This window comes from Podarcis bocagei (assembly GCF_964188305.1).
Source record: "Podarcis bocagei genome assembly, chromosome: 2".
Lineage (NCBI taxonomy): Eukaryota > Metazoa > Chordata > Lepidosauria > Squamata > Lacertidae > Podarcis > Podarcis bocagei.
The window spans coordinates 62,911,897-62,933,222 of NC_138126.1; the positions used below are offsets into that span (position 1 = coordinate 62,911,897).

Genomic DNA, 21,326 nt, shown 5'->3' on the forward strand with positions numbered 1-21,326 from the left:
AAATATATCCCTGACATACTGACAATTTTACAGTGGGGAGGGGGGCAGGAAGGAAAGAAAGGCCCCTGCTTTTAGGCATTTTCAGTAGGTTAAGTCTGAAAGTGGGGAGATTACTTCCTCTTCACTCTCTGCCTTCCTTAGTTTGCCTTTGTCTTGGAGGGTGACCTGTCCTCCCACCTCTCAAATTCATGCCTTTCTGAGCACACAACTGCACCCCCTCCACCCACACTGTCATCTCATTTTTGTGTGTGTGTCCCACTTTCTACAACAAACACCACACATACTATGTGCCCGCTAACCAGCCACACTCCTTTCTGTTTGCATGTGTGTGTGCGTATCATTTGTGGGATACGTCTCCAGCTGAACAGACCAAGAGGCCTGGCTTGCAAGCTGGAAACAAGAGAGGGGTGTCTGAAGTGCCAGGGCTTTGAAAGAGAAGGAAGCAAGCAAAGAGGAGCAGCTGGAGACCTTCTGGTCTAGAAGGAAGAGGAGGAACCGGGTGGGGAAAAGCAAACTACAAAGAAGCAACAGCAAAATAAAGCACTGGGGAGGAGGGGAGGAAAACTGATAGCAGTGCAGAGTTTACTCCATTTGCACTAGCAAAGTTATAAATTGTCAGGCTGCAGCAGGCAAGAGTACTGATGAAGCTTTATCTAAAGAGAACAACCAAGCTCTATGGCTCTCCACAAGCTGACATGGAGCTAGTAAGTGGCATACCAGGACCACTGCCTCCTTCCTCTGTCCCCCTGTAATCTATGTGCTGCTGATGTGGGCAGCTCCATCACCATTGTGAAAGGAGAGGCTGAAAGGAAAGCAGTTGTGATGGGTTTCAGCTTCTGAACCAGAAGGTTCATGCCGCCCAAAGGCCACTAGCGTTTGAAAAGACCTTGCCTCGGAAGGATGCCACACCCCAGGTTAGCAAGGAAGGGGGTCAGAAATGGCCCTTGGAAGTGAAAGTGTTGGCTCACAGGGAGAAGAGCACTTTCACATCCACAGGGCGCGTTTTCATTTTTTTCATTTTGGCCTTCCGGAGACAAATGAGCTTTCAGCAACCTGAGTGGGAAGAGAAAAACCACAACAGCCGATACAGAGAGCAGAGCTCCTGGCAGACAGAAAGGGCAGGGTGTGGTAGGGATAGTATGAAGTGGACCCAGGAGATGTAAGAAACTATTTGCAGAGAGAGAAAACACTGCATGTCAGTGCAGACTGAGAAAGTGAGGATCAGGGCAGAAGAAATCTCATAGGATTTCAAATTCTGGGTTAGCAACTCTGGAAGGAGAAGGGAAAAACAACAACAATTCTCCAAGCACACTATGGACTTGGTTTCTTTAAGAAGCATAAAGTACTTGTCAGTTAGGTTTTCAAAAAGCAAAAGCATTTCCTAAGAGCTGCTCTGGAACAGACCAGGAAGCCTATAGTGGCTCCAATTATTATCAGTCACACACAAGCACATGTACAGAACAAAGTGATTTCCATTATTCTTTAACCAGCTCATCTGCATAACAAGGTATGGGCGGTCTCCCATTCCCATTTTACACATGGGGAACCAATGCTGAAAGAAAGATGCTGAAAGAAAGTGACTGTGTTCAAAAGCATCCCACAGAGGCTATAGGTGGCCACTGTTTTGAACCTAGGTCTAAGCACTTGTAAATAATTAGTCCCCCTTGTGGTGCATATTAAGGACCAGATTAAGTGCTCCATAATTGCAGGGTGAATTAATCTTACAGGAGACTACGTGGCAAGTGCTTCCTGGCAACTGAGTCCTGCTATCTTATGTTTAGGGAGCATCACTCGAGCCCTCTGTGCAATTCTGCTTCAAGCAGAAAAAAGAGGTCCAGAAACTGAACTACTGGGGAGAAACCTTCTGTTGCCTGAGCCATTGCTGCAGACATGGGTGGACTGCTTCATCGCTTGCAGGGAAGTCTCAAGGCATGAGGAAGGCAAAGGAAACGTAGCATGAAGTCTCTGAAGAACCTTCTGCCTCTCACAAAGTGTGAACATTCATTGGCTGGGAACGCCAAGTATGCAGGCCTCATTAACAATAACCCCCAACACCCCCACACACAATTGGGTGACTGCAGAAATGGAGCACATGTCTATTGTTTGGGGCTTTGTAGGAGATGGCTCCCATTTCATCTCGGGAGGCAGCCTTCAAATCAAGGCTTCCCCATAGCAGCAGGCCCAGAAAATTGCAAATAAAGGGTTGTGCTGAAAACATCCCCCAAGTCTATTCTGGGAAGAGCCCTTGCGAGCAGGGATGGGCCTTCGCTGCCAACACCACCTCCAAAGAGAAAGGAGAGCCCCTTTGCCAAAGAGACAGGCGGCCTGTGGACAGCCAGGCCTCGGCAGCCCAAAAGAAAAGGATGCGGCACTTGGGGGCCCTCGACGCCTCCTCCTTGCGCGGGGATGGCTGCCGGCGGAGGGCCCCCTTGGCTCCCTCTCTGCCTCTCTCCTTCTCCTCCCCTCCAACCCCACCTCCTCTTCTCCTCCTCACAGCCCACCAGCCCCGCCCCTCCAGCCTCCAGACCCCCTCCTCCCCCTCCCCCTCCCCAGCCCCACCTTCCTTTGTGTAGCGCGTCTCTATCAGATAACTTTCAACCCAAAACTGGAGGGGAAGAGAGGCTGGTACCCGGAGGCGCGGGATACGCGCAGATGGGCACCGGGCGCCGAGCTGGACGGCCCGGGCTGGCTCGGGAGGGCGCCGCGGGCGGACGAGCAGGTGGAAGAGGCACCGCGCGGACCCGCCCCCGCCGCATCCGAAGCGATGCGCCCGGGGATGGGGTGCGGGGAAGGATACTGCGGGAGGGTGGGGGAAGAAAGGGGGTGCGTCCTGGCACCGGGGTGGCTCCCACAGGGCGGGCTGGTGCGCGCCTCCGACCCCCCAATTTTAGGGGTGGAAAACGCCGTCGGGACTTCTCTGAACTGCTCCCCTCCTCAAAAGAGCTCCGTGGGGCTCCAGGGCGGGACGCCGCTCAATATCCCCCCTCCGCCCCGGACTCTGAAAAGGCTGCTGGAGCATCCTCGGGCTGTGCCCTCCTTGCGCCCCACAGAAAAAGGCCTCGCCCCAGGTCTCGGGCCTGGCCGCGCGTTGCCATTGCACCATTTTGGGTTGCTAATGGCTTCTCCCCCCCCCCGCCCCCAGTCATGTCCCAGGTCCGGGAGGCGAGGAATCTCCCGGATCGCCTCTATGAGGAGCGGGAGGGTGGCGGGGGGGGGAGCGCTGTTGGCGACTCCCGGTAGAAAAGCGGGCGGGCAGACGCCGCCCACGCCCCCCTGCACAAAGCAGAGACGGCAGCCAGCGCCCCCCTCCCCACCGCGGGGACAAAGAGCCCGCTCCCCCCGGGGGGGGCTTACCAGTCGGTGGGGCTGTCCTCGCCGATCACCTCCTGGTACGAGGCCAGCAGCTCCAGGCGGTTGGCGCCGAAGCTCACGCCAGCCATGCCGGCGGCGGAGAGAGAGGGATGCTGCTTTCCGGGACGTCGGCGGAGGGGCAGCGAGGGAGCCGCGCTCGGATGGAGACAGGCCGCCTGCCTGCTTGCCTCGGAGACACTGCAGCAGTAGCAGCCGAGGGAGGGAGCCGGGCGGCGCGGAGAGGAGGCTCCGCCTGCTGGCGCACCCGGTCCTAGCGCCGGCCGCGGCTCAGCATCCCCCTCCCGCCCCTCGGCCGCCTCGCCAGCGCCGCCGCCCACCTCCTCTTGATTTGTCCACATGTGGGTTGCCTGGGATCAGCCATCTTGAGCTGGATCACTTCAGGCACCACCACGTATGTGCGGCGACGGCGGCTCCCGCTTACATTCGGCCCGAGGGAACGGGGAGAGCCGAAAGTTAGAACTCGAGGCACCTGCGCCGTCGGGCCCAAGTTTTTGCAACAAAAACCTGAGCTCCACAGAGGAGAAGTTCCCTCACACTTTTTAAAGCTCAGAGTTGCTGCGGCAGCGCAGAGGGTTCTAGAGAAAGGGGCACTCTGCGCACGCTCAGAGGCACTCACATTCATCGCAACTTGACACAGTTGGCAGCTGAGCCTTGCCCGGTTAAGTGTTAAAGGTCTGGGAAAGAGGACCAGACTTCGCGCAGGACACAGCAGAGCAGAAGCTGGCAATTCAAATGACTAAGGTGCCGGCTGAGCTGGGATGCAGCCTCAGGCTCAGCCTCAGTGATCTACACCAAACCTCCAGTTGCATGACTCATGACTCATCCTCATCTCATGCACTTCAATAGAAAGTGAAGTCTCGCTGCCTACTATAGTTCAGATCACATTCTAGTGATCTGGGGGGGGGGCACTTGGTGGCACCGTGTGAAAAATCCCATTTTGTTGCTAGTACACTGTTTGCTATATAGCAATCATGACTAAACTTTGAGTGATTGACAATACCCAGCCAAACAGAACCTCATGGTTTTGTAGTAGTAATCTCAGCACATCTCTCATTCTACCCAGGATGCCTCCACACAAGCCAGTCTGGAACCATCATATATACTTAGCATCCTCTCAGCAAGCCCACCACCGCCACCACTTGTTATAGCCCTACTCAAATGGCTCTTTTGGGAATCCGGAGGAGCTCTTTAAGGATTTCTGGATCCCACTTTGCCTCTTGACTTCAAGGTCTTCTCTGAAAGTGGCCTGGAAAAGCAATCTCACTCCCATACAGTGTGGGCAGCATCTGCGCCACCATGGCACCTTATGAAGTAGGTGCCAACATTCTTCAAGTGCGAGGTGTTTTTCCCCTCTTAGCACCGCATTTCTTTTCTCAGTCACCTGGCACTTCAAAGCAAAGCCCACGTGGTTTCTAGCAGAAATGCAATTCAGACTTGAGCTACTGTGGAGGTGACCTAGTCTAGGTGATAGAGAAGCCTTTCTATAATAACAACAACAGCAACAACAACAGAATAAACCCTGTTGCTTTTGTCACTGTCTACCAGTACTTGCTTGGCACTCCCAAAATTCAATGTGAAAGGCGTAAGCCTCTGCAGTCTCTCCCCAAAAAAGAAATCCTGGTCACGACATGCCATAAGGCCTCCCTATTTTCAAGAAGCAATTTATGAATGGAGTCAAGCTGGGGTTTCCATCTGTCCTAAAGCTCTGCTTATAGATTATCAGCTAATTACGTTCCTTGTGATTATGGCCTTTAAGAATTCATCCAGCCTGTGGCTTTGATGATGCCTTGCCTCTCTGGAAAAATCTGTTCCATTTAAGAAAAAAAAGGGAAAACACCCACATCCCCGTAAGAAGAAAAACCATTCTCCCTGCATAAAGCAAAGCAAGCGACCCCAAAGACAGTGTGACAGGACAACAGCAGCGCTCGCCCTAACATACGCCCCCTTGCAAGACACAAATCAAAGCTAGCAGGAAGCACAAACTAAGTAGTTCCCTACAACAAGAACTGCAAGCATCAAGGAAGTTTCTCGCCAAATATAGGATCAGTAACCACCAAAGCAGAAGCTGGAATGAAAGCACAAATGCTACAAGCTGCACGGGGGAGGGGGACCCTGAATAGCTGGCCAAACAGAAACAGCCACACAGCAGACTTAAGCTGCATCAAGGCTGCAAATAAGGAAGTACACGAAATACTTCTCCAAGTTGCCAACTGTGTTTATCTCTGAAAATGAGTCCTTGAAATCAAGCCATTCTCAGTCACCAACAGGTCTCTGGGCAATCTTTATGCTACCCTAAGAAGGTGCCGTGTTCTTTGGGATCAGTCATTAACTTAGACCAATGAAGCTTCATATATATGGTTTTGCCGATGCAGGTGCCTTCCTCTGTTTAGGCCCACTGTGACCATCCTCTCCTTCACTCACATTAACCTGCAAACAGCCACTGCCACAAAAGGGCTTTGCTTATTTATGCTGGAGGCAGCCTCGCACACCACACCGCCCAATCTGCTCCCGGACTACCTGATTTTCCATTAAAACATTTACAGTAGCAATACAGGTATGAAATCAAATTCCCGGCCAACAGGATATCACAGGCAGTTCCTGCTAAGTTGGGCAGTGCTAAGCTTTCCCTGCACCACTGTTGCTAGCATTTTCTGAAATGAAAAGTTACCACTTGGCTGAAAGTTGTTCTGCAGCTGTCACTTTTCAACAGAGAGGCCGTATTCAGTTTCAGCAATGCTGAGTTCCTTAGTCGCGTGCACAGTATTTCCATGAAACTATTCCCTTTTGCTTTTCCTCTCTGAGCATAAGAGGGAGGGCTCAGGTTGCTTCTTCCCAAGTAGGACTAATATTAGTTTCTAGAGTGTCTGTCACACCATATAACCCACACCTGTATTTTTCACTGACTTTTCACCCGCTTCCAGTAGAACCACACTCTGCCCTTTTAAAGACAAAGAAATCAGCACAGCTCACATATGTGACAAAAGAATTAAAGACATATTTTATTAGGCATTCAAAGCACCACCAAGGTGGCAAAGAATTGAAAACTCCCAGCCGGACAGCACGGTTCTGGGAAACACACTTAGAGCAAATCAGAAATAATAACTCTTTGGTAGGGATGCTCTGGGGCCACATCCAGCCCAGGGCTGTGCGCTACAAGCAAACGCAGCGTTGTATGGCTGGGGAGTGAATCACACGTTCATCTCATGGTGTGAGGAGAAGCAGCTTTTGCTGGTGTGGAGAAGAGGGCTGGATCCTGTGACAACTCTGCTTGAGGTCTGTTGCAACTTTATAGCACAAGGCTCTACACACCTTGGAGGTAGTCTGTTTCCAGCTCTCGGAAAGGAGTGGCTAAGTCTTGGGAGGGGAAAGAAAACTCTTTCTTTTTCTTTTTTACTTTTGACTTGGCTCTTCCCAATTTCACTAGGGCCACATGTCTACGTGGAGGTGAGTTTCCATCACTGAAAGTGGAAATACATACTAACAGGCAGGACAGAGCCAGGCCTGGATCACAGAAATCATTTGCGATGCCTTCTCAAGGAAGGAAAGGCGGACAGGAGCCAAAGTTGGTAGTTACAACACAAAGGAGGCAAGAAGTCACGAGAATGAGCCCTACCCTGGCATTGGGAAAAGCTGTCGCCCCAAGAGGGCGAGGCAGCAAGCGTTCACATACACCTGAGGCAGTTAACGGACCTCCTAGGTAAGATCAAGTGTCAACTCTGCCTGCTTTGCAACAGCCACTAACGTATGGGATCCTTCAGCTAGGAAGTAACATTTCTGGGGCTCCACCTCTTTGGCTGCAGCTGGCACAAAAGTGACAAGAGGCACGGGCAAATCCTTTGGACATATGGCGACACTATGGCTTCACAGCATGGAGAAGGGTGGTGGTGATTCTGCCCCTGTCACTCAGTGCTGGTGCAGAATGGAATTCTATTTGAAAAAGAGCAGCAGCCTACAGCTCAGACTCTAAATCCATGTACCTGAATCCTTGCAGAGTACTGAAGGGAAATCTGAGCACTGCAGCTCCACCACTGGGAATGATTGTCAAGTGAAGGGTTTGGGGTGGGGGCAGCTCTCAGGACAGGACAGGGCAAAATGTGGGGGGAAGAGGAATGCAGGGCTTGGGCGAGCAGCAGCTTGGGCAGTCAGATCTCCTCTTCCCCACCCGCTTCCTCCTCCTCCTCACACATGCGAGAAAGCATGGCTCTTGCACAGGGGCTTATCCTTTTTAGAGTAGAATGTCTTTCCTTCCAAGTTGATCTGGCAGATCTGTGGGGGGAAGGAAGGGAGGAAGGACTCAGTGAGGCAAGCATCAGTCCCATGCTCACAGGCCCACCACCCACTTCAGCTCATCCACAGGGACAAAAGAGGAAGGGCAAAGCCACAGGAATCACCCAATGCACCGCTGCCCAGCTTCACCCCCAACAGTCGTTGCCCTGCTAGACCTAAGGCATTGCCAGTCAGCAGGAGGCACCCGAGAGTGCTTGCCACGAAGGCAAGCAAGGACGAAAGGTTAAACCAGACTGCTCCACCCCCAGGGAAAGAGCCAAGCTCAGAAGCCTCATTGGACAAGCTTCATGCTAGCAAATTGATGCCCCTGCCTGCCTGCCAGCGATGTCCCTCTATCACGGAATGCTCCTGGAGCAAAGGCTGGAAAGGGTTAGTTAGACCAGTGGTGGGTGGTGGAAAGAGGTGCTCACCGCACAGACGAAGCAAGTGTCATGCCAGCTGAAGCCCAGCGCCTCCAGGAATCGATCGCCAGCGTCTATCTTGAAGTCACAGCCACGGCATTTGGTTCCAAACATCTTCTCATAGTCTTGAGGCAGGGAGAGAAGGGGAAGGAGAGATTAGGCCAAGGTGTTCAGAATCTGGAGGCCGAGCTAGGGAAAAGAGCGCCGCTGCTTACATGAGCCATTGCCACAGCACCACCCGTCCCACTCACCTGTCTGGCAAAGGGAGGCTGCTTGGATTGCAGCACCATGTTCAAAGAGCAGCTAGGATCAAAGGCACTTGCCTTAACACCAAGCCTGTCTGTATATCAACTGGCAAGGAGTCCTGTCCTCCCTGGCCCTACCTGGAGATGCCAGGAATTGAACCAGGGACCTTTCGCATTTAAAGCACGCACTCTACCACAGTGTCTGGATCACTGCCCCAGTGATCTCAGCTACCAGTGCCTTCCCCCTCTGATCCACAGTTCTCTGCTCCTGCTCTAGGTTCCCTTCTGTTTCTGTAACTCTGCTTCTGTCCCACAATACTGTCCTCTCCCCAGTATTTGCTTTTCTCTGATCAGAGCCCTTCCTGAGCTAAGCAACAGATGCTCTGATGCTGCCCTGGAGCCTGTTGGGCTGGCTGGAAGACCAAAGACTCTGTGAAGAGATGGCAGACAACCGTCCCAGCCATGTCAAGCAAGGCTGCACATGCTGTTAAGAGCCCTGCACACCCCACCCGGCTTATGATGAAAGGCAGCTGTTCATTCATCTGGGAGAATTCCAGATTCTTTCACAGCATCAGATAATGTGGGGGTGGAGAGGGAAGCCACTCCATTTGTTAAGCCTTTCTCCCCCTAGAAACCTCCTCCCAATGGAATATTCCAAGAGAGGGCTGTGTTTATCAGGACTGGAATGAAAGGAAAAGAACAACACTTCCCAGCATGCTTTGCTGCATGCTTACGTGATGCAGGTACTACTCTACTGATCTCCATAGCAACCTGGCAGAATGGGCGCTGCCCGGCAACCATTACCAAGGGGCAGCCAGACCAGGGTCAGAGGAGGACGCCATTGCAAGTGTTTTGTTGCCCAAGCTCTCCCTGCCACTGAAGGTCAGTACTAGGAACTGTTTCTGTGGGGTATCCCCCCCACCCCTTCCAAGGAAGGCTGCTTTGGTGCTGGCTGCTCCCATTTCAGGGGGAGCTTGGGAAATCCCATATGCTTCCAATTTTATAAATCCAGAATGTTAATTAAAGGCTACCTAAAAGACTTCTAAGAAAGACCCACTACTTTGTGGGCACCACAGCCAAGTATTATCCATACCTCTCTCACAGTAGGGCTGCCCTTCTTCCATGTAGAAGGCACGATTGCGAATGGGCGTTTTGCAGGCAGCACAGATAAAGCAATGTACATGCCAGGTCATCTTGAGGGCATGCATAATTTCCTAAAGAAACACAAGAACGCGAGTCACTCCACTGTAGGGCTGCCCTTTGCCAACAATGCAGGGTATTTAGACAGCACACTACACAAGGTGCCATAGGAAGGCACTGGACATAGTAAAAGATCCATCGCATCCTGGTCACTGTCTCTTCGAGCTCCTGCCGTCGGGACGGAGATACAGGACGATGAAGACAAGAACGAGCCATCTTAAGAACAGCTTCTTCTCCAGAGCGATCTCGGCCCTGAATGGGAAGCCTGGACTTTGAAAGTCATCTAATCTTCCTTGCTGTATTATACTGTATTGTTTTAATTAGTGTTTTTATAGTTGTTTTGATTTTGTGTGGAGTGCCCTACCTGGGTGGATGGAGCAGCCAAGTAATTTCGTTGTCCCCGAGAGGGGGCAATGACAATAAAGATATTATTATTATTATTATTATTATTATTATTATTATTATTATTATTATTACATAGGCAATACTGAACTTTCCACATGCCAGCCATACATTATTTCAACCATCCCAACAACCTGGTAGGGAAGGCCAGGATTTAGCCTCCACAGATTTGGGGAGGGTGAAAAAGGCCGGAATACAGAGCAGGTTGCTCTAGCCTGCCAAGTGAGTTCATGACTAATATGAGATTTGAAACAGAGTTCCGGCTCGTGCTCATTGCTGTGCTATGTTTGCTCTCCGGAGCAGGCCAGAGTCTGGGAGTCCCCAGCCTCAAATATAGTAGCAAGACAAGTCTATCAGGTTTGTACTATATGGCAAGAGAAGGGAACTTTTGGGGAACTTTTCTGGCTCAGTTGTCCAGATCCTTACCTGTCCACACCTCCAAGGGTCAGCTGTGACAGGTGAGTAGGACAACACACCTGTCAAAGTCCCTTGAGCAGCATTCCAAAGCACCTAACAGCTAGCTGGTTGTCTGCCACTTGGGAGTCGCAGTTCAGGAACCCCCAGGGCTGGTAAAACTGCTTTGTGCAGAGACCAGACCCACACATGGGGGACCCACAAGCATGGTTGGGGAGAAATGACCCCACAGGCCAGCCAGAGGTCCCCCACCCCTGCTTTAAAGCATCAGCCCTTGAGTTAACATAAGGAACTAGAGAGGTTCACCCCTGAGTGGAAAGGGCTAGCAGCAATGGCTGGCTCCTTCTAAGCAAGGGAAATCTCAACATCAGGGATGTGGGACCTGCGACTCTCTAGAGGTTGCCTGACTCCAACTCCCATCAACCTCAGCCAACACAGCCAATGGTGAAGGATGATGGGAGTCGGAGTTCAGAACCACTTGGAGTGCACAGATTCCTCCCCACCCCTTCCTGACTCTCAGCATGCTTGAGAGTAGGCCTGCTTCCCCGAAGGCTGCGCTCCAACCAAACTCACCCCTGTGATCTTCTTCTTGCACTTGGCACAGTTGGGGGCATAGCGTATGTCGTAGCACTTGGGGCAGAAGATGGAGCCCTTCTCCTCAAAAAACCCGCCCTCGTCCAGCACCTTCCTGCACTGCGAGCAAGTGAACTCCTCAGGGTGGTAGTAGCGTCCCAGGGCCACCAGGTAGCGCCCTCTGGTGGAAAAACAAAAAGAGGAAGGGTTAGATTTGAGGTGGGTGATGAGCCTGGCCTCTTGCCTATTGGGGGAAAGGACAGGCGACCAGGGTCTTTCCCCTTCCATTGCCAGAAGACAATTCTACCTGTTGTTATGAAGCATGAGTCTACAGTACATGGAAGTCTACAGTACATGAGTCTACAGTACACTTCCAAGGGCTGGTTTACACAGTGGTGTAGCATGGAGGACGGTTGCCCAGGGTGCAAAATTTCAGCACCCAGTGCTGCCTCAATACAACTTCGCACATCTGTCGCTGCACTCTGTTGAAAAGAGATTTTCCATGCAAACCAGGAAGTGACCTCTCCAGACAACGGAACAACTCTTCTTTTCTTATTCTGTAGCTGCAAACTCCTGGGTGATGTGGATGCCATTAGGCAGTTGAATGTGTGTGTGTCCTCCATTTCCCTTCCTCCACACAGCCCTGGGCACTGGCAATTCACACTATGCCACTGGGTCCGCACATTATGATTGCAGCGTGCCAACATCAAGCAAGGGACTCGCATTTGTGAACAAGCCACTGCAAGTATAGGCACCAAACTTCCAGGTCACCTCTGCACACAATATCCATTGGTGGAATCGGTGCACCCATCCAGAAGCCAGTATTCCAGGCTGCAACAGACTAAGTGAGGTGCAGGTGTACGTGTGTACAAACCACTTCCAAGAATTTGGGGGGGGGGGGAATGATCACTCCACACTGCTGCAACTCTCACCTGATTATCTTGTTGCACTGGTAGCAGATGGGTGTTTTGTCGGCACTCTCAGGGGCTTGCTGCGCAGCCTGCACAATGGAGTTGCGGTTCTGCATCGGTGTTGGTGTAGCCGGCTGGCTGTGCTTGCTCAGGACCGTGCTGGTTTTATCTGGGGCATACCGCTCAGCAAAGGAAGGATCCACAGCCCAGGGTGGGCGGCTGGCCGGGCCGGAGACAGGTGCAGGCTTCGGAGCAGCAGAGCCTGGAACAGTCACACACAAGGCAATGGCACTTTATCTCTAAACAGCAACCCACTTAAGATCTGAAGCTTGCATGACATATGCATTGGCACTGTATCTAGGGTCTGAGCAATTCACTGGGAATAATCTCTGCCATTGGACTTGGGTGGACAGACCCTCCTTCCCAAAGGAAGGCCACTGGCCACTGCTCATTTTCAGGCACACATGCATTCAAAAATTTAAAGCTAACACAGCTTCACAGCAAGAAGCTACAACAGGTTTTGCTGTAGACACTGTGGAAGATACCAGGTGCCAGTAGGCAAAGCTTTCCCCAGCAAGCATCCCTGCCCAGAGGTTTCATCGCATGCACAGCGCTCCCAGCTTACCATATCCAGGCTCCCCTTTCAAGGCTGGCGCAGAAGACAGATCCGGTATGGAGACCTGGCTACAGAATAACCAATTAGTTCCAGGCAACCTGGGCCCATTACCCACCCACTCCAGCAGAGGCTGCTACCATGGCCCAGGTACAGCAAGTCAATGGAGTGGGGATAGCTGTTTTTAATATTTGCACAGACCTCAAGGGGCTCACTGGAAGAATGAAGTTGGGGGACACACAAGAGCATCACTGGAGCAGATTGTGTGCAGTCAAAATATGCCCATACCCACAGTGTAGCAGTGACCCCTATTGGCTGGTGGTTTTGCTGCCCAGAGTGACCAGCATTAAGAAGAAACAGGTCCTATTATGCTAAGCCCAGGCTACAAAGCCTGTTGCCGAGGATGCGAGGACAAGCCAACACAAAAGACATTCTACTCGTTTATGTGCAGAGGGAGCATTCATCTTCCCTTCTCTAAAGGAGGAGTTCAAACAAGACCTGGAGGAGGAGAAGACATGCATCATCCTGCCCTCTCAAGCACAATGACCGCAGCCACCACCTGCATGGATGGAGGATAAAGAACAAAGACTCCTGGGCCTGGTTTGCTCTCCTAAAAAAAAAAGTAGGACACCAGAGCAAGTTCTGCACAGGAGCACCAAAAGCATTCCTGTCAACTGTACAGTATAGCCAGGTCAGAGGCAGATGGAAAACGGAAGGCAGGATTTATTTAAGGAAGTGTTCCTTTCCTTGTGCACAGCAAGTGCCTGCTTTCCTGGCATACCTGGGGCAGTTCCTATGATCCCAAACTGGGCAGTGGTGTGAGACAAGCACTGTGATAATATCAGCATGAAGGAGCAGCACAGCCTTCAAAGCCTCCCAGCCCCAGGCTGCTGCAGGGCAGGTCTGCATAAAAGGAACAGGCCTTAGCTCAGGGGTACAATATCTGCTTTGCAGGCAGCAAGGTCCCAGGCTCAGTTGACCAGCATCTGCAGGCAAGGGGCAGAAAAGATTCCCTGTCTGAAACTCCTGGAGAGTTGCTGCCAGTCAGTGTAGATAACACTGAGCTCAATAGACCAAGAGTTTGACCTCATTATAAGGCAGCTGAGATAGCTCAGTCAGTACAGCATGGGACTCTTAAGCTTGGGGTCATGGATTGGAGCCCCACGTCGGGCAGCAGAATCTCAGGGTCGTGGACATTGGGCAAAATATCCCTGCACTGCAAAGGGTTGGACGAGGTGAGCCTTGTGGTCCCTTCCACCTCTACAGTTCTATGATCAGCTTCCTATGGCGGGACAGGTGATGCCGCAGAAAAAGGACATGAGGCGTTATCAACCACGAAATGCACTTGTGGCCAGGGAGTAACAGTGACAGCAATTCGCCTGTTTTGTAATCAGACACACAGCTCAGCACTGGAAGCTGGCATCTGCAGAAACCTGAGGGGCTGTGTGCTCATCTCTTGGCATAAGATTCACACAAGACAGCAAACTAGAAAGACATGCTGTTCTCTCTCACACATACACCAAATTCCACCACCTGTTCCAATGGGAGTCCAGAGTTTTGAGCTGTCAGAGGCCTGCCCCAACTTTGCTGGAAAGCACGGAAAGGCCAAGGTGCCCCAGTCAGCTCCTTAGCCGTCTTGTGCTGCCTGCTAAATCACTTCCTTAAAGCTTCAGGTAGAAGCTTTTCCACATGTTTAACCCCAACCCTACCTTCTTGCAGTAAACATTTTGCTTCCCATTCTTTCCTCCGAAGGTTACCATGAAGGTCCTCTTCTCTACAAGAGCCTTTTAAATATTTCAAAGGGTTTATGTGGTGTGTCGGGGGGTGCGGTGTAGACAACGTCATATTAGGGGCATGAAGCACACCCACAGACAGGTCGCCTCACATAGGGCTCCAAGAAATGACACCTCAACTTGGTCCCAGGGAGAGAGTCTATTGCCCCAAGGCCATCTAGCTCAGGGCAACAGGACCATGCTACTTGCCCCACATATTCAACGCTTTTCACTTGGGAGAGAGCCCTATGGCTTCAAGATGAACCATCAGAAGAAGTGTGGGCTTCAGAATAACTTCCAAGGTCACATGGCCCAAGAATGAGATCCATGGCAGGGAAAGAGTGTGAAGATCTGAGGGGGAACCTGGTGACGTGGCAGGAACAGCAGCCCAGCTGTGTAGGCAGTCATTTGAGGAGACTCAAACACTCCTAGCCCAGAGCAAGAAACTACAGTCTGTTCAGGAGTAGAAGCCTGTGTACAAGGAAGGAGGCGGGGAGGAGAATGGGAGGTGTGTGGGGTTTGGGGAGCTGCAAATAAAGGAGAAGGGTGTCTTGAGCTTGAAAATGGAAGAGAAATAAAGCCTGCCCTTGTTGAACCCCTTCCTTCCCCCTTCTGAGGTCCCCTTGGGCAACCAGTTGGGAGGCTGGAAGAAGAGACCAAGCAGGGGCACAGGGTACACATATTCTCCCACACCACCTCCTTCCTGTACATAGGAAGCAGCTCTCTTGTCGGGAAAGGGTAGACTAGGCTCTCTCTTCTCATCATGCTCATTTCCTAAGTGTCTGACACAAGGGTAGCAGGGAGAATATTCTAACCTGAGATTCTCCACCTGCAATGAGAAAGGATACAGCTCATCAAGAGCTGAACTATGTGATTATCCAAGACAGGAGCAAACGGATTCTGCACACAAGGCTTGTTGCAGACTAAAGGAGTGTGTGTGTATTCATTAATTCCATTGTGCATGTTACATCTCATCCAACCTATCCAAGGGCTTTTCCTAAGGTGCAATCAACAGAAGAAGAAAAAGAGTATAGTAAATTACTATAACAGCTGTTTCAGTGCATCATGCAGGCAGAGGTGGTGAGATCCTGGCAGTCTTCTGTCTCACCACCCTGGTCCTTGCCTGCTATCCTGTGGTGTGGGCCTGGGATGAAGAAGTTCACAATCCCCCATATTTATCCCAAGGAATTAAAAGTATTGCGAAAAAGGAGAGAGAACTCAGTGCTGGCCTGCCAGTCAGGCTCCTGCTCCCAGAGGAAAACCAGGGCACAAAAGCACCCCAAAGTCGTTGGTGGGCAAAGGCATTGCATCTTTGCTCAGTTTCCCAAACAACCTTACAGAGGACAGCTGGGTTTATGCTCAGCTGGAAAACAAGTCGTCCCTCTAAGAAAGAACACAGCCTACCTACTAAAGGTGTGAAGAGATTAAAAAGGAAAGGAAAGAAAGACAGGAGCCAGTTACGAGAATAGGAGGATTTATTTTACTACAAAATGAAAGGTAGTAAAGCCAGCCTCCAACTAGATTGCAAACTCCTGCCTGGGCATCGGCTCCAGGCAGCTCAGGGGGTGGGTGGATTACAGCACCATACAGATACAGCAGCTGAATTAGTGTCATGCCTGCAGTCAAAACAATGATTACACACTCTTTCTAGAGTAAGGGGCACACAGCATTTCCTCCACCGAGCAACAGGACATGCCTGCTGTGGAAGCAGGTTACCTGAAGAGCCAGAAGTCCCATCTCCTAGGGTTTTTTCCCCAAGCCCAACACAAGCAGCCATATTAAGTGTTGTCCAAATCAGAGAGCCTTTGGAAAAACTGAGGTATAATGGAGTTAATCAAGTGCAAGGAGGACAAGTCTATTACAGCGTTATGGGTGGGCAAGTTCTGCAAGCCTTCACAACCTTACCAGGCATCTAGAAGAGGAATGCTTGCCATTTCCTCAAAGTGGTAGCCACAACCAGCCACTCATAGAACAATGATGGGGAAAGGACCAGGGGCTAAGGGCATGTGCATTCACCATTCAGTGTCAAAATAAAATAAAATGGAGAGGCCTGTTAGGAGAAGAAGTTTTATGGGTTGAGAAACAGCACTCAACAGTGGACAAAGGAGGGAAGGGGAAGATCAGCCACTACCAAGAACAGTTTTTTTAAAAAAAATCCCATGCCGGGTTGAAAAGGAGCCCTTCCAGATATGAATGTCAGGAAATGACTTCCCTCTCTCTGAAATGCTCGGCCAGGAAGAAGACTATTGGCAGCTCATTCAAGGCGGCAGGTCCCAAGGAAAGAGGTCTCAGTGCAATGCCATATTGCATTGGGTAGAACCTTCCCCCTGCCTCCTGGGTTCAGTATGAAGGCCAGAAAGGAGCATACAGAGGTCTCCACAGCCAATGTCTCTTCAGTCAGGGAAGAGAAAACACAGTTCAGAAACAGCTTCCTGGTAGTACCAGAGCATCTTGCTTAGAGTTGGGAGAGTCAAGCCTCCTGCTCAAAAACATGAACCCTCTTCCATCCCCTCCACAGCTGGAGGTGTGACAGCCACCAATGCGGAAGACTCCTGGAACCTGACTCCAGGTTCCGCCCTGCTCAAGTCGTTCCCCAACACAGTTCAGTTGCTACGTTTCCAGGAGTTGCTGTGGATTTCTAGTGGGGGTGGGGTGGGGGAGGGGGGTTGTTTTGCTTTTTAAAAGTTTTGCTCAACCAGTTAGAAGGAGACAGACAGAAACACGCCCTTCCCATTCACATCGGCATGCAATAGAGAAGAGCGGAGTCGAGAAGAGAAAGGCCGGCCCATCGCAGGCAGCCTAGGAGAGCACGTTCAGAGAGGTAGCCGATCGCTGGTGGTGCCAGTCGCGCAGGCGAGTGTAACGGGGGCTCTGAAGCTCCGAGACAAACTTTTCTCTGGGAGGGGAGAGAGAAAGAGAAAGAGACACAAGGAAGAGATGGGAGGAGAAAGCAGAGACCGAGAAGGAGAAAACCAGAAGAGCATACCAGGCATGCAAGGTCAAGGGAACCAGAGCAAGGTGGGAAGAAGGCTTTCATCCCCTCCGCCCCAGACAGATGGGAATGGGACAGTGGCCCTGGGCATCCGCCAAAGCTTAGGAGCGAGTCTGGACTCTGCACTTTCATTTCCAGCCCCTGGCACTTTGGGAGTGGGGAGAAGTCAGGTAGAAACCCACAGACTCTCCTGGCCCTATCAAAGGGACCTTCTTACCTGGCTTTCCTAACATGCTCATCATCCGGGTCTTGCACTGGCAGCGGGAAAAGGAGAAAGAGAATATCATGGTCTGAGCCAGTCAAGCTGTTTTAGTTTTCTGAGAAGAGAAGTGGAATTTTTTTTTGTTTTTGGAGGGGGGTGGGCAGGAAGAGACTAGGCACAAAATAAGAACATTCCCTGGAGGATACAGGGCCTGGGCATCAACAATAATGAGAAGGAAGCAGAATGAGGTGCCTGCAGAGCTCTTTGCAGAGCAGAGATAGACTGAATGAGGTCAGCAGAGCATCACAAGTTAGAGAGAGAGAGAGAGAGAGAGAGAGAGAGAGAGAGAGAGAGAGAGGATCCTCCTGGGATTTGCTGTAGGACAATCTGCCAGCAGAGCCCTCCCAAACTGGCCCAGGTCCAGAATTGCTTGTGGAAGGTGGCCAGAGCTATCCCAGAACAAGTTCAGATGCCTCTGCAACCTTTGCCTTGTCGCCGGTGGCACCAAATGCCTCGTGACTCCCTGCCACTTCCCAGGCTGGAGCCAGCCAGCCAGCCAGCTCTCAACACCACCCCCAACCTGGAGTGGCTCCCCCTGGGAGGGAGGCACTTACTGAACTCCGTGCCTGTCAGATGGGCCAGGATACGGAAAGAACGGGACTGGGTTGTGCCTGTCCGCGGTCGCCAGTCCTCTGTGTCCTCAATGAGCCTCTTTTTGCTGGAGTCATTGGGGAGGAAGGCCGGCAGGCTTGCCAGCCGCAGAGAATGCCTACGAATAGACAAGGGCACTCAGCCAGGGCTGCACTGAGATGAGCATCTGCCAGGCATGCATGACACACACAAACACAAGAAACTGCATCAAGCGGCCGGGGGGGGGGGGAGAGATAAACCACCATGAGGCACAAATCAGGACATGGCCATAGTTTCATAATTCTGAAGATCGCAAGTAACCTGCCCTGCAGACACACTGAACGGATCCTGAAGCCCCTTCTGTTCCCTCTCCCCCATCTAGGCCAGTTAATTATCCAGGCCTGAGGTAGCTCTGCCGGTAGAGCATGAGACTCTTAATCTCAAGGTCGTGGGTTCGAGCCCCACATTGGGCAAAAGATTCCAGCATCTCGGGGCGACGGACTAGATGACCCTTGTGGTCCCTTACAACTCTACAATTCTATGATTTGAATTGTCTGGATAGTTAAAACCACACACGAGACAGCATTTGGATGAGGACGATGTATGCATCCTGTGCATTTATGAGCAGCACCAAGTCCACAATAAACGGCTGCATGGAAGTGCTCCCTTCCAGAAGGGGCCTGGACTCTGTGTGTGATCCTTAAACCTGAAGCCTCCCATGTCAGGCTGCAGCAAGGCCCCCAGTTCCTCAGCACTGCTCTGGTGAAAACCTCAAAGGATATTTTTCAATGATGAAAAATTTGAATCCTTGTTGAGGAAAGCCCTGTTACTGCTTCTCCAACTTCACCAAAGGGATATTCACACGCTATAAGGGGACGAAAGCAGGAGCACACAACATACGAGGGACACAACAACATCTGTCCGAAAGTTTCTACCCTCCCCTCCCCCACCTCTCCCAGGTCTTACTGGTCCTCCAGGTAGTAATCTCCATAATCAGGTGGGGGGTTGCTCTGGGGTGGAGCCTTCACCTCAGGGGGGTGAGCGCTAACCCTGAAGCCACGAAAAGTGAGAGAATAAGAGAAAAGATTGGACAGGTCAGGCAAGACATGCCACCCTAGTACACAACAACACAAATAAAAGGCCACATCTCCTGAGGGAACAGCAGCTTGACTGTGCAGGGGAAAACACACACACACACACACACACACACACACACACACACACACTGCTCCCTGCCAGTTTTAGCACCACTTCCTTTCCCTTATCTGGGTCAGGCAGTTACTGCTAGCTACAGTTGTCAGCACAGTGTGAAGAGTCACAGCAGGCCATTCCACTCCCTTGGAAGCATCAGGAAGTTTCCCTGACGCCAAACTGCCAACATTTAAAGCCTCAGGGCAGCCACCATGCCCCCAACTGGCAGTTTCACCTCAGATTAGCCCCCAGGCCTGGTTCACATGACACGCTTAGCCAAACCATGGTTTAGTGCGTATGTGAGGCCTCCTGGAAAGAATATCTTGGACTCTTTGGTTTTTTGCTGCTGCGTCATACTGAGCTAAGCCATCATTTGGTTTAGCATATTGTCTGAATCTAGCTGTCTCCGGACTAATCACAAGCTGTAACCAAGGTTTGTTGTGTGGGTTACGCTTCACGGTTTGTCCAAGAGAGCTGAACTATGAGCATAGGCTTAATTAACACACTATGCCAAAGTGTGGCTTGGCTCAGCAGCAAAACAACCAGGAAGGACCAAAGAGGTTGTGATGTCCTCTTCCAGAGTCCACACAGTCAGGCTAAGCCATGATTTAGCTTAGCATGACATGGGATCCAGGCCACCGAGTCCTTCAGACAGGCTCCAACACAAACCCAAGAAGTCAAGAGGACACAAATAATGTTGCCCCACATATTGTAAGAAAGGGGACCTCTGCGTCCCAATTTCTACACTAAAGTCTGTTCTCCCCCTTCCCCGACTCGCAAACATGTCCTTCAAGCATCTCTTTTTATGAGGGGATATAACCCACCATAACCACACACTCCTGTGGGAGAGTAGGATAGGGGGTAGAAAAGTCAGTGAAGCGGGGGGAAAACTAAAAAACCCAAACTAAAAAACTGGCAAGGAATGAGGAGGGTTTTTAGGTGTTGAAAAGGAATTATGTTTAGGTCATGCATATTAGCAATAATATACTTTAAAGTTACAGAACAGGCAAAGGCTTACTGACTTGTCAGGGTTCTGCACCTGCAAGAGAGAGAGAGAGAGAGATACAGAGAGAAAGAGAGAGAAAAGGGAAAAGAGCAAAAAGACAGTCAGGAAAGTGAAGGACATGTTAGAACCATTAGACAAAGTTTTTTAAAAAACATGCTTCCCTTCCTGCCTCGTGTGGGTGAATAAAGCCGAGATTCCATGCACAGCTAACCTAACTGGGTCATGGATCCTCAACCTTTTGGACCCACTTTGAACACATAAACACGCATTTGTGGACCCATTTAATATTTCACCATATATTTGTATGGTGGTAGTGCTCCTGTTATGACCCACCTTGGATAAGGTCGCAGCCCCCTAGCAGGTCCTGGCCCACCAGTTGAAGTCCAGTGCTCTAGGTCATAGGATCAGGAATGCAGGAGTATGAAATAAATGAGCAGCAGCACCATTTCTGCCAGCAAGTAGACTACGCTCACCATGGTCCCACAACTGGTGTCATCTAAGGCACCTGACTGGCAGGGGACCCCGCACAGGCCAATGAGAGAGACAGGGGCGGTCAGAGGTATACAGGACTGCATCCAGCAGATATAAGCTTTTCCGTCTCCACCAACAAAGGTGCCAGGGACACGTCAATGCACCAAACGAGAAAGGAATCACCTCAAAAGAAAGCAGCATCCAAAACCTAGAGTGTCAGGACACAATTTGCATGCAGCCAGGCACTGTTAAAATCATTTCGGGATGTTTCATGGGAGGTGATTAATAAACAAAATAAACAGAATTAATTTAGGGCTGCATTTCTAGACATGGGAAGATAGCAGTCAGAAGATGCCAGTTTCGGGCTTGAAAAAATGAAATAGTCACAACACAAGTATAGATTAATCGGTGTACAATTTCACCCAAGTCATTTCCTTAATAAACTAGAAATCTTTGATTTACCATAATGCTGCTCCCTTCCAAAGGATGCCTGAGAACAGCTACACTAGTACAGGAATTTTATGCTGGGATGAGCAGAATTGGAAACTCAGCCCAAAGCCTCGATGTCAGCTACTCAGTATTTTATCTGGGGTGGACAGCTTTATGCATAATTTCTTTTAGTAATTATAAGTTTGCATATCATA

At 50.8% G+C, this 21,326-nt stretch overlaps 2 protein-coding genes across 6 annotated transcripts in view; both read right to left on the bottom strand.

The window, feature by feature from the left end:
* Window positions 1-3,585, bottom strand: part of DBN1 (drebrin 1) — a 44,269-nt gene extending 40,684 nt beyond the window's left edge. The window contains exon 1 of one of the 2 annotated variants that reach the window (XM_081185744.1): window positions 3,355-3,585. In XM_081185744.1, the coding sequence (XP_081041870.1) occupies window positions 3,355-3,440 (86 nt within the window). In that variant the 5' untranslated portion in view covers window positions 3,441-3,585. The remainder of the gene's footprint in view (window positions 1-3,354) is intronic. The other variant, XM_081185745.1, reaches the window with a different exon arrangement.
* A 2,762-nt stretch (window positions 3,586-6,347) lies between these two features.
* The window catches only part of PDLIM7 (PDZ and LIM domain 7), a 43,244-nt gene continuing 28,265 nt past the window's right edge, over window positions 6,348-21,326 (bottom strand). For 2 of the 4 annotated variants that reach the window (XM_081185747.1, XM_081185748.1), the window contains exons 5-14: window positions 20,228-20,244; window positions 18,981-19,064; window positions 17,999-18,153; window positions 17,400-17,436; window positions 12,431-12,489; window positions 11,827-12,067; window positions 10,895-11,075; window positions 9,399-9,519; window positions 8,070-8,185; window positions 6,348-7,638 (exon numbers count right to left, since the gene is read on the bottom strand). In XM_081185747.1, coding sequence (XP_081041873.1) covers window positions 7,552-7,638; window positions 8,070-8,185; window positions 9,399-9,519; window positions 10,895-11,075; window positions 11,827-12,067; window positions 12,431-12,489; window positions 17,400-17,436; window positions 17,999-18,153; window positions 18,981-19,064; window positions 20,228-20,244 — 1,098 coding nt within the window. In that variant the 3' untranslated portion in view covers window positions 6,348-7,551. The remainder of the gene's footprint in view (window positions 7,639-8,069; window positions 8,186-9,398; window positions 9,520-10,894; window positions 11,076-11,826; window positions 12,068-12,430; window positions 12,490-17,399; window positions 17,437-17,998; window positions 18,154-18,980; window positions 19,065-20,227; window positions 20,245-21,326) is intronic. The other 2 variants (XM_081185750.1, XM_081185749.1) reach the window with 2 other exon arrangements.